At 33.9% G+C, this 19150-nt stretch overlaps 1 protein-coding gene across 2 annotated transcripts in view; it reads left to right on the forward strand.

The window, feature by feature from the left end:
• Nucleotides 1-19150, forward strand: part of PSME4 (proteasome (prosome, macropain) activator subunit 4) — an 84027-nt gene that overhangs the window by 60716 nt on the left and 4161 nt on the right. For both annotated transcript variants that reach the window (XM_004686198.2, XM_012727519.1), the window contains 16 exons: nucleotides 250-459; nucleotides 1830-1966; nucleotides 2711-2764; nucleotides 3037-3166; nucleotides 4050-4131; nucleotides 6799-6952; nucleotides 7479-7548; nucleotides 8425-8550; nucleotides 9376-9528; nucleotides 10891-10995; nucleotides 11484-11575; nucleotides 12288-12419; nucleotides 12810-13018; nucleotides 14449-14534; nucleotides 15432-15560; nucleotides 16374-16529. In XM_004686198.2, coding sequence (XP_004686255.1) covers nucleotides 250-459; nucleotides 1830-1966; nucleotides 2711-2764; nucleotides 3037-3166; nucleotides 4050-4131; nucleotides 6799-6952; nucleotides 7479-7548; nucleotides 8425-8550; nucleotides 9376-9528; nucleotides 10891-10995; nucleotides 11484-11575; nucleotides 12288-12419; nucleotides 12810-13018; nucleotides 14449-14534; nucleotides 15432-15560; nucleotides 16374-16529 — 2025 coding nt within the window. The remainder of the gene's footprint in view (nucleotides 1-249; nucleotides 460-1829; nucleotides 1967-2710; nucleotides 2765-3036; nucleotides 3167-4049; nucleotides 4132-6798; nucleotides 6953-7478; nucleotides 7549-8424; nucleotides 8551-9375; nucleotides 9529-10890; nucleotides 10996-11483; nucleotides 11576-12287; nucleotides 12420-12809; nucleotides 13019-14448; nucleotides 14535-15431; nucleotides 15561-16373; nucleotides 16530-19150) is intronic.

Below are 19150 nucleotides of genomic sequence, written 5' to 3' on the forward strand. Positions count from 1 at the left end.
GAGGTCTGCCACACCATGTGGTCACCTCCAGGGCAGGCTGGAATTGAATTCATACGGAAGTGGTTTCAGCTTCTTAGTGTAGTGCTTCAACCCACTGCGCTACCAGGGAGGGCCTGTGTACATATTTTACTGACCAGTGTCAGGCATTTAAATAATCCTGATTTAGTAAGTTAAAAGAAAGAAATGTGGAGGTGAATTGACTATAGCTATAACAATACACCTTATTTTCTTTATTAATCTTTTCTTTAGGGCGCCTTATACTGTCTCCTTGGAAATCACAGTGGTGTATGCTTGGCAAACCTTCATGATTGGGACTGTATTGTACAGACATGGCCAGCAATTGTTTCTTCAGGACTTAGCAAAGCTATGTCCTTGGAAAAACCATCAATAGTGAGACTGTTTGATGATCTTGCAGAAAAGATTCATCGGCAATATGAAACAATTGGTTTGGACTTCACAGTAAGCAGTTCCACCCTCTGCCCTTCAGTCTCTGCTCCTCCCTCCCCAACCCCCCCCCCCACATACATACCGCATGCCCAAGGAAATATTGGCTTGTAAAGTTCCTTTTCTTTTTCTCCTTGTTTTAGTAATATATGCTTCACATTTGAGTCTGTTTTTTAAACTTTTTTTTTTTTCCCAGTTTACTTTTTGTACTTAGGATGATTGCTATAGCTAACAGAGTAGAGTAGGAATTTGGAGCATGGTCAGGAGAGAGAGCTTGTTTTCTAACAAGAGACAACAAAGCGTTATTATATTTGTTGCTTTTGCCATTACTCCTTTTATGTTTGTGCCTTCATTTTTTTTTAAGTTATTATATTTTAGGAAGTCGTGCCTACTAGCTAAACTCACAAAAGATTGACCATAGGATTCATAAATTATAGTGAAGAAAACTAATTTTTCTGATTTTTGAATGAAAATAATACCAGTTTCAGTGGTGCTGAAATAGAAAGTTATAACAGATTACATAAAAAATTTCAAATGCTTATTTATGCACCATTAGAATTGGGAATGGGTAAAAGGTGAGTATAGTTGAATGTGTCTCTTCTCTAAAGTGATTATGTGTAACATACATCCTCTCATTAAAAACTACTGTTCTTAAATGTATTCCTTTTCTATAGAACATAGCTTGCTATTTGTAGCTGTCATTTAGATTATGGTTTCTTGAAAATTAATTGAGGTGTAATTCACATGCTATAAAATTCATCCTAAAGTTAGTTACTGTGTGCTTACCTGTTCACAATAGCTTATTTACAGAATTGTACAAATTAGATATTTCTTTTTTTTAAAGATTTATTTATTTATGCATACAGAACATAGGTACAGACCAGAAGTGCAGGGACAATGAAAGGATTCACCAGAGACAGAGTGGGGAGCAGAATAGGCAGATTGACAAAGTACACTACCGAGGGGAAACAGCGGGTGATTCAGGAGAGGTCTGCTGCCATAAGATCATCTCTGGGGCGGGGATCAAACTCATACTGAAGTGGCTGCGGCTATTTTGCAGTGCTGCACTTTAGCCGTTTGCACCACCAGGGAGAGCCCCAAACTAGATATTTCTGATTCCAGAAAATGTTAAACATTGTATCCACAGAAAACCTGTAACCAGTAATGGTCACTTCTCATTCTTCTATGCCCATAAGCTCTGAAACCACTAGCTTACATTTTTTGGTCTCTGAATTTGACTTTTCCAGATACTTCATATACATGGAATCATAGGATTTGTGGCCTTTTTGTCTGACTTCTTTCATTTTGTGTATTCTCAAATTTTACCTATTTTGTAGTGTGTGTCTGTACTCTATTTTTTTACCCTGGCTTTTCTTTCTAATAAGATTCCAAAGTCATGTACCGGAATAGCAGAATTACTTCAACAATCAAAATACCCCTCTACCAGCCAGATAATGCTTAGCTCAGAAGAAATTAAAGAAGGACTCAAACGCCAACAAGAGAAGAATGCTGATGCCCTAAGGTAATTATAAATAGACTAAAATCATTGTAGATGGCATTATACAGTATGCTTTAAAAATATCTAAAATATAGATGAATTATAACTGCCTAATGAAATGTACACATTGATTTTGAAAAATGTAAAAATCTTAGTAGATAATTATTGTGAAGGTTTCTGATTGTCATTAGTTGTGGAAGTGGAAAGGATGATTTTAAAGTTATCTTAATACCATGTTTCTCTCAGTATTAATTCAAATTAATGCATGTACTTCTTAATAGTTCTTGTAATAGAAACTTCCTAACTTGATTTCTGTTTTTCCGTATAAATAGGCTTTTCCCCCCAGGTTTTCTGTATAAACAGAAAACTTACTGCGTCAGGTAGACCTAGAGTGTCATATAAATAGACTATTCCTAAGTAATCGGTTACTACTCACAAATCTACGTGTGAATACCCACTCATGAGCAGTGGAATTGATCAATATACCTAGCACTTCAATAAGTAATCGGTTACTACTCACAAATCTACGTGTGAATAACCACTCATGAGCAGTGGAATTGATCAATATACCTAGCACTTCAATTTTTGTGTTCTCTGCCCTTCATTTTTCCAGTGTTCACATGCCCGTATGCATTCTGACTTGCTTCTCACCACCTTTTATAGTCTGGTGATTGAAGTAACAGGAGGGTGAATTTGGATTATATTACTTAATGTTCGCCTTAGTATTAACATTAAAAAGATACCTCTCCTGAATTATATTTTTTTAAGGAACTATGAAAATTTGGTGAACACTTTGCTAGATGGCGTGGAACAGAGAAATCTGTAAGTACAAAAGTTCTTTGTTTAGTTCTCAAAGCTTCAATCTTAAATATTTTAGTAGTTTCCTAACCTAAAAACCATCAATAAAATTTTTCACAAAAAAATTGTAGAAGTCACAATTTTAGAAGATTAAAAGTGAAGTTTGAAATTAATAAGAAGAAGCAATGTTCTTCATTATAGCTGTTTTAATTCTTGGGAAACTAAAGTTATGTTTCAAAGATATTTAAATGATTTTATAGGTGTGTTTTGTGACTCTTACCCCACCCCTTTTATAGGCCCTGGAAATTTGAACATATAGGCATTGGGCTTCTGTCTCTACTCTTGAGAGATGATCGGGTGTTGCCTCATCGTGCCATACGATTTTTTGTCGAGAATCTCAACCATGATGCAATTGTAGTTCGTAAGGTAAATAATTATAATTTTGTATGACTTGAAATTTGAGAACTTTTTACATTATCGAAAGGCTTAGAATTCCTTATAAATATGGCCTCCCTGATGTCCAAGGAGTTGAGACTCAGTGCACTATCACTGTGAAGACCCACCCCAGTGGCCTGAGTTGTATCCCCCAACAAGGGACCTGACCCACATGGCGCAGTAGATCTCTCCTTTTGCACCTGCTGCTCCCCTCAGCAGTGTAATTCAGTAGCTCTTCCTGTTTTGCTCCCCACTCTGACTCTGGTGAATATTCTTAACCCCTGCACCTCTGGCCTACACCCCAGCTTTTTATAAAGATAAACAAAATAAAAATCTTAGCAATGAAGGAATAATAGTTTTTTTAAAAAATTCCTCAAATAAGACACAATAAATATCTTGACATGTGTTGGTTTGAAATCTGCCTATATTGGTTCAAGGATGGTAATAGTCTAGCAAGCATATAGTGGGAACATGTTTAGGCACGGTGCTTTTAAATATAAAGCAGTATAGAGCAGATAACAAAGCATATAGGGCAATGGGAAAGATTGTTTTTGAAAAATTGTAGAGCATTGAAGGTGGGATGCAGGATGGGGCTGACCTACCTGGTACATTAGGGGGAAAAAAAATCTTAAGAAATAAGTTAGATTGAGATTTAGAAAATGAGCAGATACTGGCTTAATAAAGAAAAGGATCAAAGATTCCTATGCATAGGCTAGGAAGTGTGAAGGTAAAAGAAAGAATTGTAAATCACTTATCTAAGTCAAATATCATTCATCATATGTCAGGGTTAAGTATTTCCTTGCTTGATCAAGGTGGGCCACTATTTACAGGATTTAAGTTTTTTACATATGTACCACCTCTGCTTCTTTTCTAGATGGCAATCTCAGCTGTTGCTGGTATTCTCAAGCAACTAAAAAGAACTCACAAAAAACTGACCATCAATCCCTATGATATCAGTAAGTACTACCAAATACACTTAATAGTGTCTCCCAGGCAACTTTAAAAAGATTTTGAGAAAAGGAAATATACCAGATGGTTTCACTCATAGCAAGAGTATAAAGGACTAGGGGAGAAAATAATAATAATAATCAACTATATACCAGAGACATTTTATGGGGGTGGAATGGGGAATGGGGTCAAAAACGGTGGGGGAAGGGAAATGCACTGGACTGTGGTAATAGCACATGGGTGATTTGGTGATGGGAAGCCCACGGGAATTACAACTGAAATGGAAAAAGGCACAAAATGATATAAAAATAAACTATTACATTATCATTTTTAAAATACTATAAAAATGTTTCTTTGAAATATATTAATTATAGTACTTGATGTCAAATACTGGTCAATGGATTTTAATAAAGAGTATAAAGGGAAAACAGACTTAGTGAAATCTAAAATGAGACTTTTTTGTCTGTATATGTACTTTTTGTATGTTCTGAGCAAGTGTGTCATCTTCTTACACCACTAACTAAACCATTATACTCATTATCTACCTATTGATATTTCAAAGATTAAAAATACCACTACCAGTAATACAACAATATTGTGTTTCTCTATGAGCTATAGGTTTAGGTTTAGGGTAAGGGTTACTTTTCTTCAGAGATTTTCTTTCTCTGTAATGATGTCAGTGTATTTGCAGACTTTTGAATAATAGTTTCATGTAACCTTTAATCAGAAAAAATAATAAAGTTATGATTTTGTAGATTATACTCTGTGGGCTGCCAATTTTTTTTTTTTTTTTTTTTTTTTTTTTTCTGATGACTTCCATGATGCTCAAACAGCTGTCCCCAACCCCCCACCTCAGCTTTGGAAGAGAAGTATTAAAGCACACTACTGTTTTTATTTTGGAGCACTATAAAATGATGTCAGCTAACGGGTATTTCATTACATTCCCTAATTTAGTATCCTCTTTTGAAACTCATGCTAGTTGTTCCCACATTGAATAAATACTAATTTTTAATATTTAATGATTTGGAAATAAAGGTAACAAATGTATATTCTTAAAACTGACAATTTGCATCAGAGTGCTAACAGTTGCATCAACATGCTGTGTTTTGGTATGGAAAGTATAAATTGATACCTAGACTAGTCAATATTGTGGTTTATTTGTAGCAGTTCAGGGAAATCCCTTCATTTTCCTATTTATTTTCCAGATTTTGTGGGCTGCACTGGCCATTATCTGCCTACATTACAAGTTAAAAATGATAATTAACACATTTTTAATTGCTTAGAAGTTTTTGGTCTTTTTATTTCTGACTGAGTTGTTAACACTGAATGTGTTTATCAAAAGAAATTATTAGCAAAAATTTTTTTGTTCAACTTGGGAGTTTCAATTTCTTATTTAAAAAAAAAAATTACAAGAACATTTTACAAGTGGTTTTCTTCATGTTTGTATGATTTTTATATTTAAAACCTTTATCCTGGGTCACTTAGGACCTAATCTTTTTTTTTCTAAACAAGTTTCTGCTGTAAGGACATCTAGGGCTCCTTAGTAACAAGTTATAACCCTTAGAATGAAAAAAGAAATCACAAGTCTCTATGTTGATATAAATGAATAATGGATAAAAACATGGGAATGAGGGAAAATGCTTTCTGTTAGCATGCTTTGTTTTTTGCTTTTTTTTTTTAACAGCACAGTAACAATGTAGAGGGAATAATGAAATAATAAAGTTACCTTTGAGAACTATTATAATAATAATTAGAAAAGGGACAGTTAACATGGTGTGCCTCTTGATATGTAACAGATACAGTATCACTTCGCTGATATTTCTACTGAAAGTTCATAATCTGAATCTAGTCATGAAGAAAATAGACAAATCCAGCTTGAGGGATAATAACTGGGCTATATGTTTTTCAATGATAAACTGTATTTTTATACCTTTACAAGTTATAAAAGACAAAGACTAAAGAGCTTTTCTAGATTAAAGGAGACTAAATAGGCATGCAACTAAATATAATGTTTGTTTCTGGATTGGATTCATAGCCATGGAAAATGTTTTTGTTTTCATTTCATTTAAAATTTCTTCATTTTCTTTTAAGATTTTTTTTTTTTTGCCATAAATGATGTTAATGGAACATTTGACAAAATTTGAATATGTTCTGCTTGTGAGATGGTAGTACTTTATCAGTGTTGATTTTATTTTGAGAATTACATTTTGGTTTTGTAAGAGGATGTTTTGTTTGGAAGAAATGTACCTTGAAACACATGGGGATGAGTCTTATGTCTGTGTTCACACTCAACCAAGTGTGGGTATATTTGTGTGTGAAGAGAATATCAAAATACACATAGTAGAATGCTATAGTTGGACCACCTAGTTGAAGACATGTGGGAACTTTGAGCTCTGTAAGTCTATAATTCAAAACTAAAACATTTTAACAAAGCCTTTTTAGCTTTGGTGAGAGAAATAAAGTATGATCATACTTGACTTTCTCTCCCCAAATAACTCTACCAACAACTCTTTGTGGATAATCCTTTCCTTTCTTCCTTTGAAAAGCTGGCATGTATTTACATAAATATAGATAGGCAGATAGGTACCTTAAATGAGATTCAAGCATATTAACGTTGAAAATAATTGTTGCATGGGTTTTTAAAAATTTATCATATATAATTGTCTTTTTCTTAGGTGGACATCCCAAGCCGACTCAAACTCTTGCTGGTGATAGACCTGATAATCATTGGTTGCATTATGATAGTAAAAGTATACCAAGAACTAAAAAAGAATGGGAATCAAGTTGCTTTGTAGAAAAAACTCATTGGGGATACTATACCTGGCCACAGTAAGTTGCAACTTGCCATGCACCTTAGCATTAAACAATCTATCTTTGATAAGATTTGGTTTTATCATTTTTGTATTTCTGGGAGGTGCAGAGTCATTTTGAAGTGGCTAAAGATATTTTACCACTAAAGATATACGGTGTTTTTCCTCCTTTTCTTTTGTTCTCTCAGTGCTGTGTCTTAATCTTGCCCCTTTGTCTTTCCACTGAACCCTTCTTAGTTCCATCATATATATCTAAGGAATTTGTTAATAGCTGCTGTAAGTAATGTACCTATTTATGAATATTACACATGCCTAACCCAGCCCAGAGAATTATCTCTTATTAATTCCAATAATGTGTCATTAAGAGACAGTGATCTGATAGATTTTTAAGATTGAATCTGTTAGTGCTGTACTCATATCCCAAATTGGCTTCTAATTAGAGTTCATGACAAGTGCTTTCTATCCCAAAAGTTCTAATGTTTTACACATTAAACATATAAGTTCTAATATTTTATACATATTACAAATACAAACTTTTACTGTAGGAATATGGTTGTTTATGCTGGTGTAGAAGAGCAGCCTAAGCTTGGCAGAAACAGGGAGGATTTGACAGAGGTAAGAATTCCATTTTTACAACCTGGTTCAAATCCATTTGGGGGCACTGATTTATTTCAAACTCTGTTTGGGTTTTGGCCTCCTTCCTTCTCCCACACCAACTCATTTATTTCATTATATGCTGGGTTAAGTATTGGTAAGGGTACACACACACATGCCATTCATTCTTGAGGGCCAATTGGCATGAATCATTTGTAGCTCATGTTAATTTCAAGTTAATATGCCATTTAGTACTAACTTGGGCACCACTTTATGTAGTTATCTTGATTTTTATATTTTCAGTTCTGTCTGCTAATAATCCCTGAAGGCAAAAACAATGTCTTCTATTTTTTTTTTTTTATTGTATATAAATGGTGGGTACTTACCTAAGAAAACCTTTGTAGTTTTAAGTGCAAATTCTAAGTCTTTGTTGAACTCATTTTGTTAATCATTTTGAAAGTCTAGGACCTTGTAAGTTTTTGTTTTCACAGTTAATGGTATTATAGCTTTTATTTTCTAATTTTGAATAAAGTTAACCTTTTAAACTTTGGTGTTTTATAAATAAGGAAATGGTTTACTAGAGCTGGCTCACAATTTGGGAGACTTTCTAAAATTCCACACAAGAGGGCCTTCATTTCTTAAGCAGAACTTTGTTAGTCTAAATTTGCAGTTAAAGACGTGAGATCCAATTTTGAATATCTGAAGGGAAACCTTTTATTACTACATTTTAACTTAGGATATATTTTGGTTTTAGAAAATCTGTGAGAACTAAAACCTTACTAGAACAAAATCACATCATACTCTTGAGTATATAGGTAGCCTGTTGAATCGATTTTTCAGCCTTATGTTTTCAAACAGATTTTAAACCCTAATGTTTTTTTTTTTTTAACTTTATAGGCAGAACAGATTATATTCGATCATTTTTCTGATCCTAAGTTTGTTGAACAGTTAATTACTTTTCTATCTCTAGAAGACAGAAAAGGAAAAGATAAATTTAACCCGCGTCGTTTTTGCCTCTTTAAGGTAACTGCTTTTTATAGATCTTCTTCATAAAACTTGGTGACTGCCATTTTGTAGATTCTCATTCAGAAATTTTAAATGCTTAATATTAGCCATCTGTTATCTTCACCTCAGATGGCTCCAGAAGTTACACCATTCATAATGATCATGTTTAATATCTAGGCTCTTTACCAAAAAAAAAATTAATCAAACATAAAACTCCAGGCACTTTGATGCTAATTTGATTGTTTTTGAGGTGCAATATCTTTAATGTCAGAGTATTTTGATTTTGACTATATATTGATTATATTTTTAATGTAATATATAAAATGTAAGTATTCCTGCCATCTTAACTCATATATACATTGTAAAATGGTTAAGTTCTAAAGGGAACAACATTTGAGCATTTTTTAAAACATAGTAATAATGTAATAAACAGGGACTCCCTGGTGGCACAGAGGTTAAAGGCAGTACTATCAAACTATTGCCAGCCACTGCAGTACAAGTTGGATCCCTGGCCGGCCAGAGAGCTTATCTATCTGGTGCAGCAGACCTCTTTTGCCTCAACTGCTGTTCCCCTCAGCAGTGTATTTCAGTAGATTTGTCTGTTCTGCTCCCCTACTCTGTCTCTCATGAATCTCACCCTTACCCCCACCCCCCGCGCCTCTGGTCTAATACTCCAGTTCTTTTATGCATAAACAAATAAGTCTCTTTCTCTTTTTTTTTTAAAATAAGTAAGTCTTTTAAAAACAAACAGTAGGAATGTAATAAACAAATATAAGCATATTGTCTTAATGATAATAGTTCAATTTTGAGAACAGTAGAATTTTCTTTTGTTTTTTTATATAGGGTATTTTCAGAAATTTTGATGATGCCTTTTTGCCAGTTCTGAAGCCCCATTTAGAACGTTTGGTTGCAGATTCACATGAAAGTACTCAGCGCTGTGTTGCAGAAATTATAGCTGGTTTAATCAGAGGTTCTAAGCATTGGACATTTGAAAAGGTGATGCATTTATAAACACATACTGCGTTGAAGTTAGTTATCCATTTATATGTAGCCATTCCCAGCACTGTAGATGTTGATATTTAAGTTGTGAAATGTTAATACTTTTGAGTATAGGCTACAAATTTAGTAGCTTACAAGCAACATTCAGTGTCTTTTATACTTTGAAATATTTGTCAGTGTTAGGGGAAAAAATTTGGGATATGTCATTTAAACAAAGATTTCAGTTTCTGTTGAAAAATACTTGGTCTTATAGACAGTTGGCTTTGAAAACTGTCCCCTTTTTTATTTGTAAGATTTATTTTTTGCTTACCTCCCCTAAAGTTAGTTTCATCGTACAATGCACTAGACTAAAATTAAAATAGGCTGCTTCCTCAGAGTGAAGACACAAACACTGTTTTTTGCCAACTTAATTGCATATACTTTTAGAAGAACATGAACACATTTTAACATAATTTATAAATATTCACACCTTTTTATATAAAAATATTTGTTAGTTTGTTATATTGCCCTTTTTCTTGCTCACATGCTCTACAATTTCATTTAAACATGTCATATATAATCCTTGTCATCCTCTTTCTGTCATTTTGAGTTACCGTTTCCAGTGCATATCTCCTTTCCTATAAGTTGTTTAAGATAATAGTTTTTTTGTTTGGTTCTTATTTTTAATCTACCACTGGAAATTTTATCCCAAGCCCTCCCTCCTCATTTGTCCTATTTAGGTCTTTTTCACTAAAGTGCAGTCCAAGGACCTGCAGCATGGGCATCACTTGGGAGCTTATTAGAAAAGTAGGATCTCAGTTCCCACCCTGATCTAATGAATCAGAATCAACATTTTATCAAGATCGCAAGGTGATTTGTATTCTCATTAAAATGTGAGAAGCATCTATACACATATGTTGGCAGTTTCTGTATATCAACACTTTTTAAAGGCTAACTATAGTAAGCTGAGGCTTATGAAGACTATGACTGAAGCTTATTACTAAATTGTATTAAAATGACATTGCCTCCTATTTTAGGATTCAGTTGACCTCAGTGAGCATGTAAAACTTAAAATTAATTGGGGTTTATTTCAGCTTGTGTTCTACTATGTTATTGAAGAGAAATTTTCAGTATATAAGATTGTATAAGGAACTTACAAGGTGTCTCCTCTTTTTTAAATTACTTACTTACTTGGGGAAATATATTCACTGTATACCTGGGTATGTATGATGATAACATAGTGAAGTTACTTTCTTGAATTATTTGAGTTTTCTAAGAAATTATTTAAATGAAGTGTCTGTGTGTATATGTTACCAAGAAAAGATAGCTGAAGAACATTTCTGAGTGTCATGCTTTTCCCATGTATTTTGTTTTGAGTAGGTGGAGAAGCTTTGGGAGCTTCTGTGCCCTCTACTTAGAACAGCATTATCCAACATTACAGTAGAAACATATAATGACTGGGGAACATGTATTGCAACATCCTGTGTAAGTTCTTCTGTCTTTTACATCACATTGACCTGTTCATACTCTTTTATACCCTGTTTCATATGTGTGGGATCTTATTATACCTCTTAAATCTTGAAATTAACTCATAGTTTACTCATCTTAATGAGATGGTTCTATTTAGTCTTTCAAATTAGCCTGTGTGATAATTCTAAAAAGTTATATCTTACATGCCATGGTAATGTATCTTTACATTAAATATGTCAAATCATATTACTGGGAATGTAGCTTATGTGTAGTAAAAGCCAGATGATAGGGTTATAGGTATCATTTTTGCTATTAATACATCCATATCTTATAACTTAAAGGACAATCCATTGAGGTAACAATCATTTTCTTATTGTTAGTTTCTAACATGAACTGTGGTTTGGTTTATCTATGAGCTTCAGTTTGGCTTTATTTAAAATATTTCTAAGATAATAAAGTTTGATTCAAAACATTTTTCCAGTTAATTTGTATTTTCAACACAGGAAAGCAGAGATCCCCGAAAACTTCATTGGCTTTTTGAACTGCTGTTGGAATCTCCACTGAGTGGTGAAGGAGGATCCTTTGTAGATGCATGGTAAATAAAAAGAAAACTTACAAGGTTAACAAAAAGTTTTCTGTTAACTGATATATAAATGAAAGTGAACTGTCTGTACTCCTAAAAACTAGATAACATGACTACTTTCGTCTAGATGATGATGAAATCCAAAGCTAGATAACGTGGTACTAAGTAGAATTATTTGTACTTGAACAATTATTTGTTACTTGGGGACAAGTAGGAGGAATGGAGGCAACCTGGACAGTCCAAACATAAATTAGATTCATTCTTCTTTTCTGTCAGGTATTTCACAGGGCTGCTTTTTATACTATAACAGTTTTGGCTTCTTACCACTTTTTTTAGTCTTTATTGTAAGGAAAGAAAAGAGTAATCAAGTAAGGGAAAATATGGTTGGTGTGTGCATAAGGAGATGAGAAAAAATAATAGATAAGAAAAGATGAGCTATATAATCCTATTAACAAGAACATTACTGTTGTTTGTTTTTAGAGCTTAGTGATTAATGCAATGAATATTCTAAAGTCAGTATTTCTTTTTGATTGTGTATTAGTGGAGGTGAAATGAGAGTATAGGGGAAATGATGTAGGAGAAATAATAAAATTTCAAAAAGTTACTATTTTGAGTTGTCAGTTTCATTATTAAGTGAGAAAAATATATAGGCGTCATTAATCTCTGTTCTCAGTATGTAAAAGCAATGAGAGGCTCTAACACAGTATCTGTGGTTACATTTTAGTCGACTCTATGTACTGCAAGGTGGCCTTGCCCAGCAAGAGTGGAGAGTGCCTGAGCTACTGCACAGACTGCTAAAGTACCTGGAACCCAAACTCACCCAGGTTTACAAAAATGTCAGGGAGAGAATTGGGAGGTAGGTATTATTTTCTCCATGTTGTGGTATATACTTCTTAAGTTACATTAAATCTTAATATCTAATAATACATATCAGTTATGTTGCTATTAATTTTCAAGGTGTCTAATTCCATTAAATTACATTTCATCTTAGATAAGAGGCTCTGAATATAAAATAGTATGGCAGTTTGTTCACAGTCCAGAGTTGAACATTTGTCACATCCCACTTGGTAGTACCTGAAATTTTCAAGCACAGACATATGATGCTTTCTTCAGAAAGTAACATGGGGAATTTTACTTTGGTTTGGTCATAACTTTTTAACCTCAATTTGTTCTTGTTTTCGGTGGTGGTGTTTTTTTTTAATAAAATATGGAAATCTCTTCTTACTACCTGTATTTTATGTTATAGTGTACTCACCTACATATTCATGATAGATGTTTCTTTGCCAAACACCGCACCAACAACATCTCCTCGTGTCCCTGAGTTTACTGCTCGAATTCTGGAAAAATTAAAACCCCTCATGGATGTGGATGAAGAAATTCAAAACCATGTTATGGAAGAAAATGGAATTGGTGAAGAAGATGAACGAACTCAGGGCATTAAACTCTTAAAAACTAGTGAGTGACTAAAATTAGTAGAAACTTGCTTAAAAATTATATATTATCCTATTGATTTTTTTTCCTGTGGCAAAATATACATTATATAAATTTATATTTCAATGTCATTAAATACATTTACATTTTTGTACAACCATCATCACCACCCTTTCTTTCATTTTGCAAAACTTGAAAAAGTATGCATTAAAAAAAAACAACCCTTTCCCAAACCATCGCAACCACCATTCCTGTTTTGTCTTATGAATTTACCTATTCTAGGTATCTATTATAATCGGGGTCGTATAATATTTGTCTTTATATCTAGCTCGGTTTACTTCGCATAGTGGTTTCAATATTTATGCAAGCATCTGTTGAATTTCTAAGTTGTTAATGCCTTTTTACTATGGAGAATGATATCACAATGATAATTAGTGTAGAAGAATCTGTTTGAGTCCTTGTTTTCAATTATTTTTGGATAGTGAAGGTGAATTTGCTAAAGCATATGGTAATTGGATGTAACTTTTTGAATAATGACTTCCATAATAGCTATACTACTTTCCATTCTAACTAGCAATGCTAAAGTGTTCAAATGTTTCCTATTCTTAACATTTTTTTCTATGTTTTTATAGTTGTAGCTATCTAATGGGTGTGAAGAACTTTTTTGAGATATTATTTGTTGTTCCTTATATTTTCTGCGTATCAGTTCCTTATTTGAGTTACAATTTGCAAATACTTTCTCCCATCTCCTGCCTTTTCACTTCTTTGATAGTGCTCTTATAGGCACAGAAGTTTTTTCTGTATGTAGTATAAGGTTCTAGCTTTATTCTTTTTGCTTCTGCATATCTAATTACCCAGCACCATTTGTTGAAAAGACTGACATTTATTCAGTGAATATTCTTGGCATTGATATTGTTGAAAATTATTGGTCTTATGTGTGAGCGCTTTTTTCTTGATTCTCTTGTTTTTTTTCCATTGACCTATATATCAGTGTTGATGTCAGTACCACACTATTTTGGTTATTATAACTTTGTAGTAAGTTTGGAAATCTGGAAGCATGATTCCTCCAAACTCTGTGTGTTGGTTTTTATTTTTTATTTTTCAAAATTGGTTATTGGGAATATCCTATTGTTTTTACTATCTAAGTATAACCAACATTGTCATCTTTTTTCTCTTCATTAGAATTATGAAGGGCTGGTTTAATTGATATTTGATATAGATATTTATATTTAATAGACTCAGTAATTTGTTAATAGTTTCCTGAGAGTGACTTCAGTCACCCTAGATTGATAATAGTTCCTGTCATACTTCTGATCAGTTGGTGCCTAATGTTAAATAAATGATCTCTTTTTTTAAACACTAAAGTACTATCAGACACTACCATAAAGTCATTCTCCTGTATGGTCTAACTGGATTGCCAAATTCCGATTTTCTTCATGTTTGTTCCTAAATAGTATTGAAATGGTTGATGGCAAGTGCAGGAAGGTCCTTCTCTACTGCAGTCACAGAACAACTTCAACTTCTGCCTTTGTTTTTTAAGGTAAGGTTATGACTGAAATTAAAAATTCACCCCTTCTGGGCATCCCTGTTGGCACAGGAGTTAATGACATTGCTATCAAGCTATCACCAGCCACTGCACTATGAGTTTGATCCCTCAGCAGGGAGCTAACTCTCAGGGTGCAGCATATCTCTCCTGACATTCAAAAGAACTTTTTTAAAGATTTACTTTCTGTATTTAAAGGTTAATTTTATGTATTTATGCATATAAGAGCTGGGGTGTAGGCCAGAGGTGAGGACGTGTTGGGGGTGGAGAGAATTCACCAGAGACAGAGTGTGAAGCAGAACAGGTGAACGACTGAAATACACTGCTGAAGGGAGTGGACAAGACAGGGTAAGTCTGCACCTTTAGGGTTAGCTCCCTGGCCCGGGATCTAATTTGTGTTGCAGTGACTGTTAACAGCTTCATAGTGCTGAGATTTAACCCCTTGCACTACCAGTGAGGCCCCCTCAAAAGAAATTTATATTCATCTAGTGGTTATTGTTTTTTTACAACTGATATGCTTGGATCAAAATGATATCAAATAGCCATAGGAAGTTATTGGGTAGGTAGTGACTTTTAATAGTCATTGAAATAATCTTTTTACTGTTAGATAAGATCTTGATGTGTGGTAAATTTACCTACAACATTGTATCACTAAAAGCCAATAGCAGTTAAGAAAGTACAGGTAGCTAATGAGAAACAAACACTGAAAACATCAAAATGTTTATCATTACAAAATATGTATGGGTTAAATATGTCTGGGATTTGCTGTAGATAATTTAGCTAAAAAAGACGAGGAGTCAAGTAAAAATCTGATTGCTTTCAACTAATGATGCTTTTGCATACTTATTGGCAGTTATTTTTCATTTCATGTCTTTGGTTTATTTTGCTCTCTAGATTGCCCCCGTGGAAAATGACAATAGCTATGATGAACTGAAAAGAGATGCAAAGTTATGTTTATCACTAATGTCTCAGGGGTTGCTTTACCCTCATCAAGTGCCTTTGGTACTCCAGGTGCTAAAACAGGTGAGAGTGTATAGCTAAAATATTTACATCTTTTCATTAGAATTTTGGTTTATGATTATAAGAATTTCACAATATCAGCTAGTGCACACAGCACCTATACTTGTTTTCATTCTAAATTTTCTTTCATTCTTAGAGAAGATGTACTAAAGAAACATTTCAATTCTTAACATGACTCTGCCACCAACTTATGTGGTCTTGATCAAGTCATTCCATCCCCAAACTTTGTTATGTATGCAGAAAGAGCTAACTAATGAGGTGCCTTGGATATAAAGTGTGAGAGAGAAAATGTTCCTTCCCTTTTGCCATTTTCCCTTTACTTTTTACTTATATTTCCTAAAAAGATTTCAGTGATTGTATATTTTGACTGCATTTTTAGCACACTTAATCCAGCTCACACACACAATACATGTCTCATGGTATGTCTCATGATTTTTGCATTTTGAGTCTGATTGACATAAAAATTTTTAGCTGTCCAAAATTGTTATTTTCTTAGTAGTGGAATTTAGTAGTTCTCAATCTTGTCTTTCAGTACTCTATCTGCTATTGTTGAAAGTAAAATAAAATAATGAGCAGTTCTTTGTAGGGTTATAGTCATTTTTATACATAGTTCTTATTTATAAAATTGATTTTTATCTGTTTTCCTTCCCTTTACTCTCAACCATTCTTACTTTGTAAAACTAAATTTACCTACCTCTTATGACTTTTTATTTAGAAAGAAATAGAAGATGAGCTTACATACCTGTAAAAATTTTAAATGTGTATAATTTTGCTGTCATCTCATGTTCTAATCAGTACTGTTTTCACTTTTCACAGACAGCAAGAAGCAGTTCTTGGCATGCCAGATACACAGTATTGACCTACCTCCAAACCATGGTATTTTACAACCTCTTTATTTTCCTAAACAATGAAGATGCAGTCAGAGACATCAGGTGGCTGGTCATAAGTCTTTTGGAAGATGAACAGCTAGAGGTAAAATTGAAATTAAAACAAATCAAAATTCAATAAATTAAAGAAAGTACCACATACACCACTGAAGTTATTACACACTGGTGTGTTTTAATAAAAATGTAAATTATTAAAACTAACTAATTTTAACATTGCCCTGAGTGGTTTTGATACCCTTTTCACAATTTCCTAGAATACATCTGGAAACAGACATTGAATATATTCTTGTTCTGGTTTTGCTGTTAGGGAAAACATTTTGAACCAGAATTTTACCTACAAAATTGCAGGTGATAATACTCTATTTATCTTACTGATCATAGGGTTAAGAGAAAATTCCTCCTTACTCTCTATGTTCTCTGAGTTAATAAAAAACTTTAAACAGATTCATAAACAAGAAAACCAATGTAGTTATATACATATGGGGGTTTTACATAGAAGCGAAGATTCCAAGGATTGATGCTGAGCTAAGGTTTGGCACAGGATCCTGGACTTCAAGGAAATAGGAAGGGTGGATTCATTATAACAGGAAGAGGATGACCCAGTTGATGAAAACAAGATATGCTGCCATATATTACAGGGTTTGAAAGATTATATCCGATCAAAACAATACCCAGTTTTAATTCTCCTAATTAATAGTAAAAGTTTCCTTCCTTTAAAAAAAAAAGTTATTAATACAGAACTTGGGGTACAGGCCAGAAGTGCAAAGGGGTGAGAGGATTCACCAGAGACAGTGGGGAGCAGTTTCTTTTCTTAATACTCCTAGGAGCAGTAAGTTTTGTGGGCCTACAGGACCTTGATTCAGCTCAGTTCTAATTAACCCATATGCCAGAGCCACATGTGAAAGACTAGTAGGAATGTTTTCAAGAGAATGAACATCTAAATGTAGACTTTAGAACTGTTGGTAAGGTTGCATTCATATTTTGTACAAAAAACTACTAGGTAAATCTAGCTCAAATAGCCCAATGTAAGAAAACCATGTGTTAATAAATATGCAATAAAATAGAACTTTCTCAATTGACCTTAGGTAAAGGAGATAGAGTTGTAATGGGGAGGGATGGATTTTACTTATTTCATAAAGGCCATAGACTTTCCATACAGCAGCGAATACCCAGTAACTTTTACATAGGTGTTTTAGAGCACTGAAAATACATTGTAGCCATAGGAGCTAGAATGGGAATTTCTCTGTATCCTGATGAGCCATACTTATTTTGTAGTCTACCTTTTTTATGTTTTGGGGGCAGAAATTGGCTTATCCCTAGGGTGCTCATACAATCGTTATAAGAACTCACAAACTGAAGTTAAAATATTTACAACCATTTATAATTTTTCTTTCACTGTTTCTATATATTTTTAGCCAAACTAATGGGATGAAAAGGGAAAGGTGAACACCTTTTGTTTTCTGGAGCTAGTTTTAAAACATTTTTTTATATTGTTTCTATATTTTTTATTTTAAACATAGCTGTTATTATAAATACAACTGTCATTTATTAAAACTGTCAACATGATGCTTAATGTCAATAATGTCAATAACTTTTAAGTAAATAAATGTCACAAATCCAACATGGACAAATGTGACTAAGAACATTAGAAGTTCCTAAGTTTAAATGGTACATACATTGGAGCATAAAAAAAAATTCAGGTGGTTTTTCAAATTATGATTTCCTGCTTTTATGAATATTTAGCAGAAATGTTTACAATTTATGATTGCTTTTTACCATCCTCAACTTGAGTTCCCCTTCTAATTTGATGCAGATAGTTATAGTTATTCTATAATAATTCTGTTTCTATAATAACTGTTATTTGTTTATAGTCTGGCAACAGCCTGTGAAATTCATTAAAAGTAAATCCTCTACCATATTATGCCAGTTATGGAAGCTGACTTCATCTGTGTTCTCATTGCTGTCAAAACAGCAGCAGTGATTTTAGGACAAATTTGTTTTAAAGATTTTATTTATTTACACATTCAAGAACTGGGGTATTGATCAGAAGTGCAGGGGGTGAGTGTATGTACCAGAGACTGAGTGGAGAACAGAACAGGCAGATATGCTGAAATAGACTGGTGAGAGGAGTAGGTGGGACCAGCGAGGTCTGCTGCATTATGTGGGTCAGCTCCCTGGCTGAGGATCGAGCTACAGTGACTGCGGATAGTTTCAGCAGGGAGGCCATAGGAAAATTTGTTTTAATGGAAGACGACTCTTGATCTCTGTTTTAAAGGTAGAGCCCATAGGCCCTCTCTGGTGGCACAGTGGGTTAGCACAGCAAGCTAAGCACAGCCACTTCAGTGTGAGTTCAATTCCCAACCCTGGAGGTAATCCACTTGGTACAGCAGACTGCTCCTGTCTTACCCGCTGCTCCCCTCAGCAGTGTACCTTACCAGTCTGTCTGTTCTGCTCCCCACAATGTCTGAATTCTCTCACCACCCCTTCACCTCTGGCCTGTACCCCAGTTCTGTATTCATAAATAAATCTTTTTTTAAAAAAAATATAATAAACTGGCCCTCCCTGGTGGCACAGCGGGTTAAAGTACAGCACTGAGAATCTAAAGCTGCTTCCTCATGAGTTCGATTCCCGCCTGTCCCGGAGGTGACCACATGGCACGGCAGACCTCTCCTGACCCGCCCACTGCTCCCCTCAGCAGTGTACTTC

The sequence above is a fragment of the Condylura cristata genome, unplaced genomic scaffold, assembly GCF_000260355.1.
Source record: "Condylura cristata isolate star-nosed mole 26May11 unplaced genomic scaffold, ConCri1.0 scaffold00020, whole genome shotgun sequence".
NCBI lineage: Eukaryota > Metazoa > Chordata > Mammalia > Eulipotyphla > Talpidae > Condylura > Condylura cristata.